Below are 15261 nucleotides of genomic sequence, written 5' to 3'. Positions count from 1 at the left end.
AAAAGAAATGCATTGCTACTCATTAGAAAAAAAATATTTGAAGGGTAAAGCTAAAAGAAACATTAAGCAACTTTCACTTCATTACTGTAAGCAGATATTCTATAAATAATTTGTGGTTTGTAACATTCTTTCACATAGCTGTTGGTATCCAGTATTACAGCATTTATTAATTCTGTTTGTCAGTTGTCCCAAAAAAACCCCCACACCCATGGATACTTTGTAAATAGTTAGAAACTTCAATGCCTCAAATGTAAATCTTAAAAATTAAGAATTACTACTATATCATTAACAATATGTTAACAGCATTTTTAGCTAGCAATAATGACTGCATCAATTTGAGAAATAAACTCAGATGCAAAACAAAACCAACATGGAATTTTTTAAACTAACATTCCACAGGAAAGCTAACTAAACTAACATGCCAGGAAACTGCAGCTGAATTAAACCAAGCTCTTTCCAATAACCACAGCCACTTGGCCAATACGTAGATACAGTTCATTAAGCTTTTATTTTAATGTCTAATTACAGCATGACAAGTCGAGGAAATAGTCTTTCACTGACATTGTAGCACATATATTCGTGTAATATTTCCATTAAAATCATTAAGGCTCACATGCATTTAAGTTCAACTCAAATTTTCATGTTTATTAAGTTTCTCAGTATGTTGAACTGCATTTGAAATACAAGAAAATATTCTAGTAAGCTACTAATAAAAAGGACATAGTTAAAATGCAACAGAAACAAAACCTGACCTGTGGGTAAGCTGTGCCCATACCAGACAGCACAGCCGAAAGAACATCTCTTCCCTTTTCACCTGCTCGGTTAGACACAGCAAGCTTTAGCAGATCAACCATGACTCGTGTGTCATCTGGTACTAAGAGACTAGTAAACTCATCCAAGTACTGCGGTTCTGGGCCAGATACTTTACTTTGACTTTCTACGTCCTACAAAACAAATTGCAGAAATATTTAGACAGTGAAGATGAAAGAAGTATTTCACTGAATTCGAACAAGTTAACTTGTCTGAAGAAGTTTAAAGGTAGTTTAAAACACACAATTCGTAAATCTGGGATTATATGGCCCCCAAATTAACCGACTGTTAAACTCATTTCTCAAGTGAAAAAGCTTTCTTAAAACTAACCTCCTTTAATTTCGGACAAAAAAAAAACAAACAAACAAAAAAACCCCCTCACAACCCTCTGTCTTTGGATAGATTTTAAAAAACGCAGTCATTTATAGAATAACTTTAAAAGCACTAAAAAAGCAAAACTGCTTGATAAAAGCACGTAAGGACTTAAGTTTTAAGGAAGATATTGACAACATTACTTCTTTGGTTTTTGTCATGGTTTCTGCAATGATACTGGCAGCTCCAGGATCATCTGTGACTGGAATGAAAGGACGGGAAGAGGCAGCAGCAGCTGAGGGAGTTACAGCAGACGGTGTCACAGCATCTTCTGAAGAAACAACCTAGACAAAACAAATAATAACTAACAAAAGGTGCAACAAGATACTGTAAAACCTTCAAGAGTCTAATTATTTATTAGAAGGGCTTACGTTCAAAGACAGTAGCAATTTAAAAACAGCCATAAATTCAAACCCAACAGATTCGCCCCCTGTATTTTTAGCTATTTTATGTTCCTAGCATGGCAAACCAGCCAACACCCCCCTCAACGCCAGTTGCTACAAAAACATACAATAAAACATCAGTGCCTGCAGAAAAGTCTACAATGTTGAAAACAAGCCCTAACAATACATGTCAAATTAACAGTTTGTTAAAGAAAAAGATCTCTTCAGTAGCAAACCTTTTATTTTTCCTGCTTCTGTTAGCAGCTGGGAATCAACAGAGTAGAATTCCATTCAGGCCCTCCTGTCTACATTAGTTGATAAAAGTTTACAATTACATTTCATTACATAATTGTCAAATATTCCCTTAGTCTTGACCTTTTTTTTTCTTTTTTTTTCTTTTTTTTTTTTTTAAAAAAAAGATCACTCCTGTAAAATGAATTTAATATCTGGTCAAATGGTTAATATTTTCATGTTAACGCTAAACTACTAGAAATCATCACAATTGCATTTAAATGACACAGTGCATTCTGAACGTGCGAAACTGATTTCACACTAAAATTTTAGTTTTTCCAAATCTGACATACACAGAGTATCCACTCCTGAAATTAGAGCATGAAAGAACTGTTCAATCTCTGCTATTATCAAACTAAATAGGACAATATTTTTCAGCTTTACTATTAAACACTGTTGGAAAAATTCATCTGACACCTTACCTCCCCTCTCCTGTCCTGCCATGGGTTTGGGCTCAGCCTCTCTTCTATATCTCCTACAAGCATGCATTCATCTCCATTTGCAGGGCTTCCTGTTGAAGTAGCATCTGATGGGGGGGCTGGCGATGAAGAGGGACATTCTACCGGTGCAATCATACTTGCAGGCATCAATGCTCCAACAACTGCATCCCTGAAATCATTTAGGACAGATTAACATAAACCTAATTATACTCCCTTGTTGAACTTAATAAAAATGATATTAGCTTGCCTTAATAAAATAAGGAAAGGTTTCCAAGCTCTGGAATTCAGAGAGTAGTTTACCTCCATCCTCCTTTGGGCCTGATGCTTAAATACAGTGTTTTAAGGCAACTATTTTACACGAGTTCCTCTTCATAAATTTTAGCACAAATACTCTGTTCTCTACCAACAACAAGGAGGGCACCGTAAAGCTTTATTGTTCTTTCCACCCTGCCCCACACTGCTTCCTCCACATCAACTGTCATGATTTACTTACACTCCTTTTACATGATTTACTTGAGCATTCCTAAACAATTTTTTCCCCAGGCACTGGGAGCTTCTGTAAAGAAAACCTAACAGCATAAAGCTAACATCAACATCAAAAGAAAATTTAAATGAAGCTTAGACCTATCCTGAGGAGTCCAAACTTGTGAAACAATTTATAGCTGACTCAAGAGACCCTAATAGACGGTAAGCTATGTCATCTTTTGCTCTGCAAAAGACAAGAATATTTGCATGCCTACCTGGCATACATGATTTGTAATGCCATCAGTATATGAGATAATGCCTGCTGTTTGCCAACATTCCCATCAAGCGACAGGAGAATCTTAGCGAGGGAAGGGCGATTCGGCTTGGAACTGTTTGCCCCACTAATTTTGTTACTGGCAGCAGAAGAATCTGCATCTGAAGGAACACCTGGAGTGAGGGGGGAAAAAAGAGAAGGCAAGCATTTTTAACGGTGTACAACATAACTGGAATGGATTTATCTAACTTCTTGCTAAGTCAGAAAGATGAATGTAAAACTAACTCTACAGTAGATTCTTAAACTGCAGTGCCTACAGTTACAACATTAAAGTCAATACTTAAGCTCTGCAGCAAGGGCTTTCGTAAAATAGTCTTCCACCTTATTACTTACTCATGAAGATTAAGGTAATACAGATATAAATATTTTGGTGATCAGCACCTAAAACAAGTTTTACTTACACAGCAATTTCTCAAATAGCAAAAATATTTATTAGGTACTCTTAAAAATATTAATCAAATATTCTATAGATGTAGTTCTTGCTCTTTTTTAAATACATTGCCTCGTTCATGAAAAAGTTTAATTAGCAAAATGTTTGGTGTTTTTATATTCCAACGCAAAACATTGCTCTTTTGCCTCCCTAATTCTTAAGTCACCTACCTTAGAAACAAAAGGTAACAGCAGCATTAAGAATTATAGCAAGAGGTAATACGTAAGATGACCAATATTACAGTAGCATCCATCTACCATTACCTCCATAAAGCTCTATCCCATATTAAAGACAAAGTCCTTGGGGCATTTGATAAAGCACATTGCATTTTAATTTCCTGAAGAACAACAAAAGTTCCAACTAATGCTACTTCTGAACAAGTTCTTTACAACTTCCACTTTCAGGAAGTGGTTTTGTTGGGCTTTTTTTAAGAGGTGTGTATGGTTGGTTTGGGGTTTTTTGTGGTGTTTTTTTAAGAGACAGTTTTCTTTTTGCACTCTTCTATCACCTATTAAACCACACACACAACTAACTCTCCAATGGCATAAAAAAAAAAAAACAGTGTAAGGCAATAAATACCAACCAAGATAAGAAGCACCTAAAGGGTCCCTCGCTGTCTGGAAAAGTACTGGTTCATGAACAGATGGTGTAGCTACATCCACTGTTGTCCATGCTACACTGTGGGAAGACCCACAAGCAACCCGGGTGATTTTCTGGCCTTCCAAGCCCTGGACAAGGGTGGGCTTTCTATTGACTGTAGTAGTTCCATTGCCTTGTTGCCCATGGTCATTGTCACCCCAAGCGTAAACCTGCCAGTAAACATTTCCACATATTACTTTGCTTCACTGTTTGCCTCATTTAATTGTTTTCTTAAAAATTCCTACAGAGGAATATTAGTTATTTGTATTATTAATCTAGGACACTTCAGAGAACCTACTGCTGTGACTTCCCCCCCCCACACATTAAATAATGTAGGCATTATCATACATTAAAAGAAAAAAGAAAAAAAAAAAAATCAAAGCAGCACTTTATCAGATGATTCATAAATTATTGCCAATTCATAAATCATCAGTTGATTCATAAATTATTCAATGTTCACAGTGAACAGTAAGTTAGAAGAATTAGCTGCATAGTAATTACATTGGGGATCTGAATCAATACTATGATAATGCTGGGTCACAGCAGAAAAAGCTATCCAGAATACTATGATTGCTTCTGTATTTCAAGAGTGAGAAGCAGGAAACTGATCATGCAGATAATACATAAACTAGGAAAATATTACAAAAGCTACTATGACAACAACATTTAAAGTCCAGTAATAATTTGAAAGCTAATCTATTTTAAGTTACAATCATGCTTATATTTATTCAAGACTTCAAAAAGCAAATAAATATCATTAGCAATTTTTATTCCATTTAATCAGCATCGATGCTATTACACTCTTCTTCCTCAACAGTTTAGTTTATTCCTGTCTAGATCAAGGGAAAAGGGGAAAGGAGGATGATGCACAACATACCTGCCCAGTGTCAGTAACCGCTAGACAATGGAGTGCACCTACAGCCACGTGCACAATCTTTTTACCCCTCAGTCCTTCCACAACTTGTGGCTTTCGTACATGTACATCTGTGCCATGGCCTAGCCTGAAGTAGTCGCCCTTACCCCTGCAACAGAAAGTAAACATAAAATTCAAGACAATTATATTGTTTACACATTCCTCTGTCAATGCAGCTTCCTGAACCAAAAGACTTCATTTATCACTGAGATTAAACACAAGCACCAACTAGCAAATTCTTCAAATCTGAATTATAAAGGCCTAAAAATGAGGATGACTGTAGTTCTGTGACTCCGTAACTTTTCACCTCAGTATAGAACAGGCATCATTTACGACTATTTTTTGTACATAGTGCAACTGTGATTACGTTGAATTCCCTCTGTTGCTGAAACACTGCAATTATAAATACCTACAAAAATTGATGTGTTTCAATAGACTTGGACAGACTTATACTACTGAGGATAAACCTAACAATAACAGACCCTTTGACAAGTATACTCACATGAAAAAATATACGGGAACTAACGTGTTTTCAGAACTGAGTTTTTTCACACTGTTGCAAGCCTCAATACAGGTTCTCAAGCCTCCATAGTTTAAATTGTTCTAAAACTGTTATACACAAACTGCACTAAAAATATACCATACGCAAAAGTAATGTAAACACCTTAAAATGCCTCTAAGAATGTCAGTAAAGAAGAAAAAAAACTCCTGAGATCTCTTCCACTGTGTTTTCAGTAACCATTCACTCAGTTCTGCTGCTCACCACCGCCAACACCAATTTTTCCTCAAGAAAGGTTATGTTATGCTGGAGGTGAATGTGATATATAGTACTATTGCCTACCTACACAGAAGTTGTGATTTTTCCCTCAAATCAGTACAAATTCAAGAAGATGAGAATAAAAGTTTAGAAGCAACTCAGCCATCCTAAAGTGCAGACATGCACAGCTAAAACAGACCCAAAAAATCTCCTTGTAGTGCTGTAATGTCATGAAATAGCTCTAGGTTTTATGACTAGATGGAACAGCGTTAAGACAAACTGGGGGAAGGAAGGAACAAACAAGAATTTTGCAGAGTTCTTCAAGACTGCCAAATTACCTTTCCTCTTACTCCTTTCGTCACTACCAAAAAAAAAAAAAAATTAAAAGTGGGGGGAAAGTGAGAGAGACAAATAGTTTCCAGTGGCCACTCTAAGAAACATCATCTCTGCTAAAAGCTTTTCTCCCTTTTAAAAATAGAAGTAACTTATAAAAACAGAAGTTTTTTGGATTTCTCTTCATATCATTCATCAATTGCTGACAAATAATAAAACAAAAATTACTATTTTAAGTCTTCTTAGCTTTGACGTACATCAAACAGGTCATAGTCTTATTACACAAGGACGGGGTAAGACCTTGATCTGGTTAGAGCTCTGAAGTTGATCTGCCATACAGTAAGCTCTCAAATTTTACAGAAAGGTTTATAAATTCAAAAAGCCAGGTTTGTGTTCAAAACAAAGCAGAAGCGAGCAGACAAACAGAAGAAAAATAAAAAGAGTTTCTGAATAACTCGGTGATCATCTCATACCAGTTCTTGCTTTGAGGCATCATTATTGACAACTCAGTGGCCTTCTAAGCAGCAATGAGCTCTGCAGAGACGCTGTGTTTCCAAGGAGATCTGGAAACTCTTCCCATCTCCTCTGAACTTTAGCTTACTTCCTCACTCTACTACATTCCTTACTCTCTCAGTCTCTGCTTTAGCTGCAGTCTACATACTCCAAACTACGATCCTCTTTTTCCCACTCCACTCGAAGTCTTGAACTAACATTCCTTTACACATTCCATTGCTCCCAAGAGAGGGAATGATCCTCCCCTTCCTCCACTAGTTCAGTAAGACCCAGGCATCCTAACAGAGTACAATACACAACTGAGCATGTGACAAAACACAGTGTTAGAGTAACTGAACAGATCGCAGCTTGTCTTGAAGAGCTGCCGATTTAAAAGACAAGGCACACAGATAAGGCACAGATGGAGTTAAGACAGTCAAATGGCAATAAATACAACACATACTTAGCAATTGCTTTGTTAATGTTTTCTGGCAAATGTAACATACCATGTCCATACCACTCCTGACTTGGTCAGTGCCAATGAGAACTGTGCACCACACTCAATCTGACAAACGCCTTGGCCGTTCAGTCTTTCAATGTTCTGAGGAATGTTGCATCCTTCACTTCCTCCTCGGCCCAGTTTTCCAAAATCGCCATCACCCCAAGAAAATACCAAACCTAACAAACACCAAACTGCAGGTCAAACAATGATCACAGTATTCCCACGTGCTAGAAATCTTCTGGAAAAGGATATTCCTACCTTCATCTGTCAAAGCAAGAGTCTGAGCATCTCTGCTTCCACAAGCAACCTGAATGACTCTGTAGCCAAGGAGCACTTTAACCTACAAAACAGAAAAAGTAAGCGAGACATTTCAAAGAAATTATGTTTTAAAACCTTACGGACATTTTCAAGCTCTTACAACTATCTTGTTCATTGCGCCCAGCCTGAGCATGCCATTTAGCAAAGGATTATCAAGCCTTGCTCACTCAGGATCCAACATCACTCAATGACCGCAGTAGCTTCCAGCTATGTATCAAAGTAGATGCAGGACATGAAAGTTCAAAACAGCACTGGCCATTCCCCATCACTTCCCAAGAAAAAGAAAGAGACTGGATTTTTTTGGCCTTTCTGAAATAGCTTGCCTGTTATTAGAGGTATGTGTACCAAAACCAAATTTAGATCACTCGAAAATGATGTCTTCATACTGTTTTCATGGTTTTTGGCTTTACTTTAGCTTTATTTTATCATTGATTAAACAAACACATTCACATTTCATCAGAGACAAGAAATGTTTATTTTACCATCTTAGGCTTCAGCTGTGTGGTATTATCTCCATGTCCTAGCCTTCCATATTCTCCAAGACCCCATGTATACAGTTCACCACTAGAGGTAATGGCAGCACTGTGGGAACTGCCACAAGCAATATCACGGATGCGTTTGGTTTTCAACGCTTCTATCAATCTGGGTTTATCACAGTTCCTAGAGAAAATGAGTAAAGAATTAATTGTGTTAATTATGGAAGAGTTGCACAATATACTCCAACCTCCATAATCCAAAAAATTTTGTGTAATAACTAACAGTAACCTAAAGATAAAAGAAGATGCAACATTATGATTCCAAGACGTACTCTTCAGTAGCACCATAAATCTAAAGTTTACACTATGTTAATGTACTTCAAAGTTTATTTAAAGAAATATTTTATGTATACGCTGCAAAACTTAGGTGACAAAGCCAAAATACTAAAGTGATGGATCAATTAAAAAGGATATAATATAAAGTGAAAACTGATATCCTGTCATTGCCCAAAGTTGAGCGATTTGTTAGAAGTAATTATATCTCCACCCTGTGGACACAGAGCCAGATAGTAAGATTAAGAGATGACACTCCCATCCCAACTTTGCTTTTATGGGAGAGAAATTAGAACTGGAATTTACTGTTAGGCTTCTATGAGAGTACTGGAAACTTTTACTGTTCATATGATTAGAATGTTCCCTAAATTCAGGGAAGAGTTTCAACTCAGGGTTTTCTAATATTGACTGTGTATCAGAGCCACTACTAAGGTTTTATAAAATTATGCATGGCCCCTGGAAAATTTGCTCCCATGAAATGCCCAAGAGTTCCAAGTCTCACTTCTAATAAAATTACAGAAAACATGAGGCAGTTGAACAATAAACAACAATACTGCTCTAATCTGGACTTCCCTTTTCATTGATCTGACACACATACCCCTATGAACATTTACTTGTTGTCATATATTAACCATCTGAGTTGGGCACTGTAATTTTTTATGTATTCTGAGCAGGTCTTCAAATTATATCAGTATGACAAACAAAGATTTCCCCATGGGCTATGTTTATAGGGTTTTTTTCTTCTTTCAAAACATTGTTCTGTGGTGCGTACAAAGAAAAATCCTGAGACAATTCAAATTTTCCTCAAAGCTGTCCTGTGAAAGATTAAACTATGTATTACTGAAAAGTGTAGGAAATTCATTTCTGGCTAACAAGTTTGTGAACAGAAGTCTAAAGAAAAGAGCTACAAAATACTCTGTCAGGCTTACATGATGAACTGTTACAGCTCAGGAACGTAAAACTGCTATGGTTTTACACCTCAAGGCACCTCTGTAAACCTTACCTTATAAAAGTAACCAAAAACTCTATATCCAGAAGTGTTCCATTTCATCAGTGACATTCAAAAACACTATTAAAGACTTTATCCACTAAGTATGTTTCCAATTATTATATTAATTAAATGCCTCCTTTTTAAATGACTGAAGACCGCTACAAATGCTGCACCGTAAATTGACATACACTGTTAAAAAAATCTTTTCACAAGACAATTTTTTATTGCCATTGCATTAAAAATCCTGTCATTGTCAATAGCGGTGGTCAGCTGTATTGTAACATGCAACACAAATGTTCTCTTACTAAAATACAGACAAATTTGGTATCCTTACATTCGACTGAAGTGACCAAGTTTTCCATCATCTCCTTCACCCCATGAAAATACTTTTCCATCAACAGTTAATGCCATAGCATGCCGGCCACCTAAAAGTGTAAACAGAAATTTAAATTTTCAAGCTTTCAAGCAGGCAGCAGACCTAGCAAAAATCTCAGAAATTTCACACTGCTGTACTTCTACAATGCAATTGTAAGAGCCTTTCAACCCAATACACATTACTTATTTTCTTCGAAGTTTTTATGTGATTTAATTTAAAACACAAAACTTTTCTGGGAGTAGGTTTCCTGGCACATTAAAAAAAAAAAAAAAAAAAAAAAAAATCACTCAATTTGCTATTTTCAATGATGCAAGAAAACAGAAAATCAAACCCACCACTTAGCAATATTCAAAAATGAAAACGCTTCCTTTGGATCAGACTGAAAAACTATTCAGAAGTTAACAAATTTAACTTCCAGCGAGAAAGAAACTGTGTATGGTCTAAATTCATAGACTTTAACAACAGAACCATTAGACTTAATCTGACATTTTATGCAACAGGCAGAATTTAATAACCTGTATTTATTTTAAAAAAATGTAAAAAATATCACCTATGCTGGGGCATCACAGCACCCAAGAAAATTGCAAAGCAACTATTTTCAGGCTTAATATGTTTGTTTATGTATGTAAGAATAGCAATAGTCAGTACCTGAGTGAACAGCCACCTTCTTTACCACATAGTTACTGAGAGCTGTAATCTGGCGGGGAATAGGCACAGTTCCACTAGATATTCCTAAACCCAGCCTTCCATTTGTAGCTTCTCCACAGGCATATACTTTACCCTCTACAGTCACTAAAATGAAGAAAAAAGTTTGAAACACCATGAATGTTTCACAACTGGAAATCTGTTTCTGCCCTTAAATAATTACATTTATTTTAAACTTATATTACCTGCAAAAAGGCTTTTGGATCCTCCAGCTACTTGTACAACATTCAAGGCAGATAGGGTTTCAGAAAAGGAAGGGACCTTTATCTAGAGCAGACAGGAAATAAAGATCATTACAATACACTTTAAAGTTTTATACTTTAAAAAGAAGAGCTAGTCTGAAGTGATAAACCAGTTAATCTAACAGGTACTTTTTTTTTTTTTTTAATATATGAAACTCCCCGTATTATTCAGACACTTCACACATACCAGTTAATATACACCAGGCAAAAGACAGAAACCAAGAAAAAGCATTTAATAGGGAAACCATGATAAGTACAAAACCTGAGAAAAAATGAAATGTGATATAAACAAGGATTTTCCTTTTAGTAAAGTTTTCATGAGAAAACCAAGCTCAATTTTGAAGAAAGTCACAACAGCAAAATAAACCTAGTTAAAAGTGTTAACCAACACACTTCAAATCAGCATACAGGAACACAAAACCACAACTGAGTTTTTCAGTAGCAAAATGCTTTAACAGGCTGGATTAGAGATCAACTCCAGGCAGCGGCAGGGCGGGGGGGGGGTGGACACGACACAAAAGAGACCAGGAAACCTATTTTCTCCATTGCTACAAAGAAGTCTTTGATCAAGCTGCGTATATATATATATCGCATCAACAATCTCTTTTCAAGTGTTTTAAATCAACATACATTCAAACCTGGCATAACCCCATATATAAAAAAAGTAAATATTTAGTTATTTATTTTTATGTAGCTAAAGAGACTTCTTCATTACAGTATATGGGAAAAAAGTTTGAAGGACATTTGGAAAGCCTTAAATTAGTTTTTAAATTAGTATCCTAATTAATCAATTTATACATTTAATAACATTAATACCTGTTAAGACCTCAAAAGATAAAGTGTGTAAGTTCACGTCAGCATGTTTTTTCCACTCAAAAAAGTTTCATCTTTACAGAATTAGTTCATATTTATAGAGGTATCTGATTTTTTTATCCCCTCGCTTCTTCCATTTAACTGTCCTTTTCTAGGTGGGGGGGAAGCACTTCAGTCAAACAGAGCCATAATTCTGCCTTCAACATGTTTGGAGCAAGAATTAACTGAAATCTGCACTTCTGCACTGAAGCCTCGATGGCTTTATGCACCAATAAAATGTAGGATGGAGAATACAGTAATGGTTAACTTTTTGTTTCTTGAAAGGCACTCTACGGATACAATAGTATACGTTTTATTTACAACATTAAAGAAATGCTCTCTTAACATACTTTTCAAATTAATGATATCTTAAATTGATTAAACATTTGCTATGTATCTCCCACCTTGCATTGTATTAAAAATTATGTATAAATGGCTGCACACAGGGCTGAAATTCCTCTTAATTACACTGAATTGTAATCAAGTTACACCAATCTAAAGATCAGAATTCAACTTTTTTTTTTCTGATTACTGCATCAGCTCCAGGTAAAAGTAATACATAAAAAAGTTCACCAGTATCTTCATCTCACGCATGCGAACTCAAAAGGAACAGAATACATATAGAGTGCTACACATTTTTAGAACCACTAGTTCATTATCATCTAAAACAAATGATTAAGTGTCTGCTAAAAATCAAACTGGATTTCAGAGTAACAACCAAAATGCAAATTTTCTCCAATTTTCCACCCAGCAAACATCTACATGTCTTAACAGTAAAAAGCCATTAAAACCTACTCTTTGTAGCTTTTGGTAATAAACTTCAAAATTCTGATTAAATTTGAATTAATTTTGAGTTGTGTGAGACTTGTACATTTTATTTTTAGCTGTGTCTGTTTTGTATTAAAGCATGAAAACAACAAACATACCTTGGAACCTTTTAGCCCTCCCAATTGGTCTTTGTCATTCAGTCCCCAAACAAAAACTTTGGTTCTTATTGTAGCTGCTGATTCGAGCCCAGCTGCCTTCTTTCTAACAAGACTGAACATATTGAGAAAAAAACACAAAGTTAGTTTAGAAAACTGCATGCTATAGCATAGGCACCTTTTTACTGTATTTACTGATTTTACAGTTTGGAGCAGTTTCAGTACTTAAACTACACCACCACAGTTAAGGGGTGGCTATAACAAATAAAACAAAACAAAAAAAACCCAGAATGTTTTGCTGAGCAGTGGTAAATAGCCACATACCAAATATAAACGTATCAAGTTTTTAGCTAGGTTTTCAACTCCAAGTATACTGCAGAAGCAGAACAGTTGTACAAAATGTTACCACCTTACCAGTGTGATAATCTTAAAGAAGTTATTTATCAACAAATGACCTACTTACAATTCTGACAAACTAAGATACTGCTTTCTCTTTACTACCATTCAACCTAATTAAGTTGCTCTTCTTACAGTAATCTCCTGATTGGAATATATAGACACTAAGGTTCGTTATCATTTCCCCCCCTGCCCCTGCAGCTGCCTACCTCCCGGTGTTAGCTTTATCGTCATCCTCTTCCTCATTATCAGAAGCAAGGAAAGGGACTGCAGCCAAATCTTCATCCTCTGCACGTATACGTCCCAGTATGCTGAGGCCATGTATTTTGCAATCAATCCCAGAGCTTCTACACTGCTTGATTGCAATCTCAATATACCTGTGGTACTAAGAAGAAAAAACTAAATTGCCATCTTTTGGGTCCTATATAACTTTATAAAACATAGGAAAGAATTAGAACTTTTGTTTGACTTTGTCACCTTAACAAAATGAATCTGTAACATTAAATATCTGGCTTTTCAGCCCAACATAATCCATACTTTAAGATAAACACATGGCCTCATTAATTTGAGAATGATTTCACTTCCAATCTTCTAAAAATTCATTATGCATTCCTCCTTGCTGTTACTGAAAAAGATCAGACTACTATTCAAAATAAGCTTTATCACCCACCAAAATTATCCCCAAATTTAAGTTTATTGGGATGCCTTCTTGGTTCATAGGTATATTGATTTACACCAAAAAAACTAAAATATCTTTACTACTAAGGCTATTATAGAGTTACACTGTGATTATGGTAAAACTTATCAGGTTAATTAACTTTACTAAACTGCCAGAAATAGTGCTAATTTAGAGGAAAAGTAAAATACCATGCTTTAATAATCACAACAGTGCTTTTCATCCATCTCTTGCAGCAAAATATTTTTCTGGTGCATACAAGAATAATTCTCACACAAACTTCACTTACTTCTGTACAATCACTGAGAAGAGGCACTGTGGTGTCTGTAGGATTTATATTGATTGTCTTTAGCTCTATAAGGTTATTTAAGGAATTCCCCCCTAGAAAACAAAACATGGAAAGAAAAACATTTTAAGATACAGTGTTTGTTTCATAAACAGGCACTATGCATGTAAAACAGATGACTGTTAACGGAACCAGACAAATACCTACTGTCGAACGTACAAAAAAACCCCAACCAACCAACAAATACATTTCAGATTTCTCAGAGAACATACACATACCTGAAACTACAACTAAAGAGGGCATGTAACTGCTGTCTGCAGGGTCTACTATCATCTTTAGTCTGTGAACAAGAACATCTGGAAAAATCTCCAAGCGAATCCAGTGCTAGGGGAAACACATAGAAATTCATTTTCAGATAGTATTGTTAGGACCATCGTATGGTTAACAAGAATAAACGTGTGCTGGTTTTGAAGAAAGTATGAAAAACATTTGTGAATGGTACACAACAGCTGCAATGCATGGGAACTGGCCAAAGGAAAATGACTTTGTGAACTTCTCGCCTGTCCAGCCTCCAAATACAAGAGAAACAGTTACAGCAAATTATTTATTTCACCCAAGAGCAACACCATTGAGAAGGCTGAGAAAGCACAATACCATTGGAGGTCAAGAAATGGAACGTAATGTAAATCTTTAACTGGTTACAGTCTGTAGATAACCGAAGGAAGGGTACTTGGAGATATTCTCACCATGATGCTCAACAGAGCATCAAAACACAGTGGACAGAAGCCTAGCAAATCCCGGTGCCTAGGCTGGCCACAGAGCAGTGCTGCAGGCCAATAAAACTGGTAAACCATAAACTAAGGAACAATGCTTATATGTTTTTATAAATGATCTGGACACGGGAGTCGAACGTACATTAAGCAAGTTTGCTGATGACACTAAACTAGGACGAGCTGTGGACTCTCTGAAGGGTAGAGAGTCCTTACAGAGAGATCTGGATAGACTAGAGAGCTGGGCAATCACCAACCTTATGAAATTTAAGAGCAAGTGCCGGGTTCTCCACCTGGGACAAGGTAATCCTGCTTACACATACAAACTGTAGGATGAGGGGCTGCAGAGCAGCCCCACGGAAAGAGATCTGGGTGTTTGGGCTGATGGGAAGTTGAATATAAGTCAACAGTGTGCCTTGGCAGCCAAAAGGGCCAACCATCTCCTGGGGTGCATCAAGCACAGCATAGCTAGCCAGTTGAGGGAGGCGATTGTCCCACTCTACACTGCACTGGTGCAGCCCCACCTTGAGCACTGTGCAGTTTTGGACGCCTCAATATAAGAAGGACATCAAACTATTAGTGTGTCCAGAGGAGGGCAACCAAGGTGGTGAAAGGCCTTGAGGGCAAAACTTATGAGGTCACTTGGTTTGTTCAGCTTAGAGAAGAGAAGGCTGAGGGAAGACCTCATCGCTGTCTACAACTTCCTCAAGAGGGGCAGCAGAGGGGGAGGTGCTGATCTCCTCTCTCTGGTGACCA

General features: G+C 36.5%; 1 protein-coding gene across 2 annotated transcripts in view; it reads right to left on the bottom strand.

The window, feature by feature from the left end:
- HERC2 (HECT and RLD domain containing E3 ubiquitin protein ligase 2) overlaps positions 1-15261 on the bottom strand; it is a 118013-nt gene that overhangs the window by 31231 nt on the left and 71521 nt on the right. For both annotated transcript variants that reach the window (XM_076358875.1, XM_076358882.1), the window contains exons 54-69: positions 14014-14119; positions 13739-13830; positions 12983-13158; positions 12381-12492; positions 10546-10627; positions 10304-10447; positions 9614-9704; positions 7962-8139; positions 7420-7501; positions 7166-7337; positions 5042-5186; positions 4109-4334; positions 3037-3208; positions 2279-2465; positions 1326-1466; positions 753-944 (exon numbers count right to left, since the gene is read on the bottom strand). In XM_076358875.1, coding sequence (XP_076214990.1) covers positions 753-944; positions 1326-1466; positions 2279-2465; positions 3037-3208; positions 4109-4334; positions 5042-5186; positions 7166-7337; positions 7420-7501; positions 7962-8139; positions 9614-9704; positions 10304-10447; positions 10546-10627; positions 12381-12492; positions 12983-13158; positions 13739-13830; positions 14014-14119 — 2298 coding nt within the window. The remainder of the gene's footprint in view (positions 1-752; positions 945-1325; positions 1467-2278; positions 2466-3036; positions 3209-4108; positions 4335-5041; positions 5187-7165; positions 7338-7419; positions 7502-7961; positions 8140-9613; positions 9705-10303; positions 10448-10545; positions 10628-12380; positions 12493-12982; positions 13159-13738; positions 13831-14013; positions 14120-15261) is intronic.

Source organism: Aptenodytes patagonicus, chromosome 1 (genome assembly GCF_965638725.1).
Source record: "Aptenodytes patagonicus chromosome 1, bAptPat1.pri.cur, whole genome shotgun sequence".
Lineage (NCBI taxonomy): Eukaryota > Metazoa > Chordata > Aves > Sphenisciformes > Spheniscidae > Aptenodytes > Aptenodytes patagonicus.
Note: the sequence above shows the minus strand (reverse complement) of the source record. Positions and strands in the feature narration are given on the sequence as shown.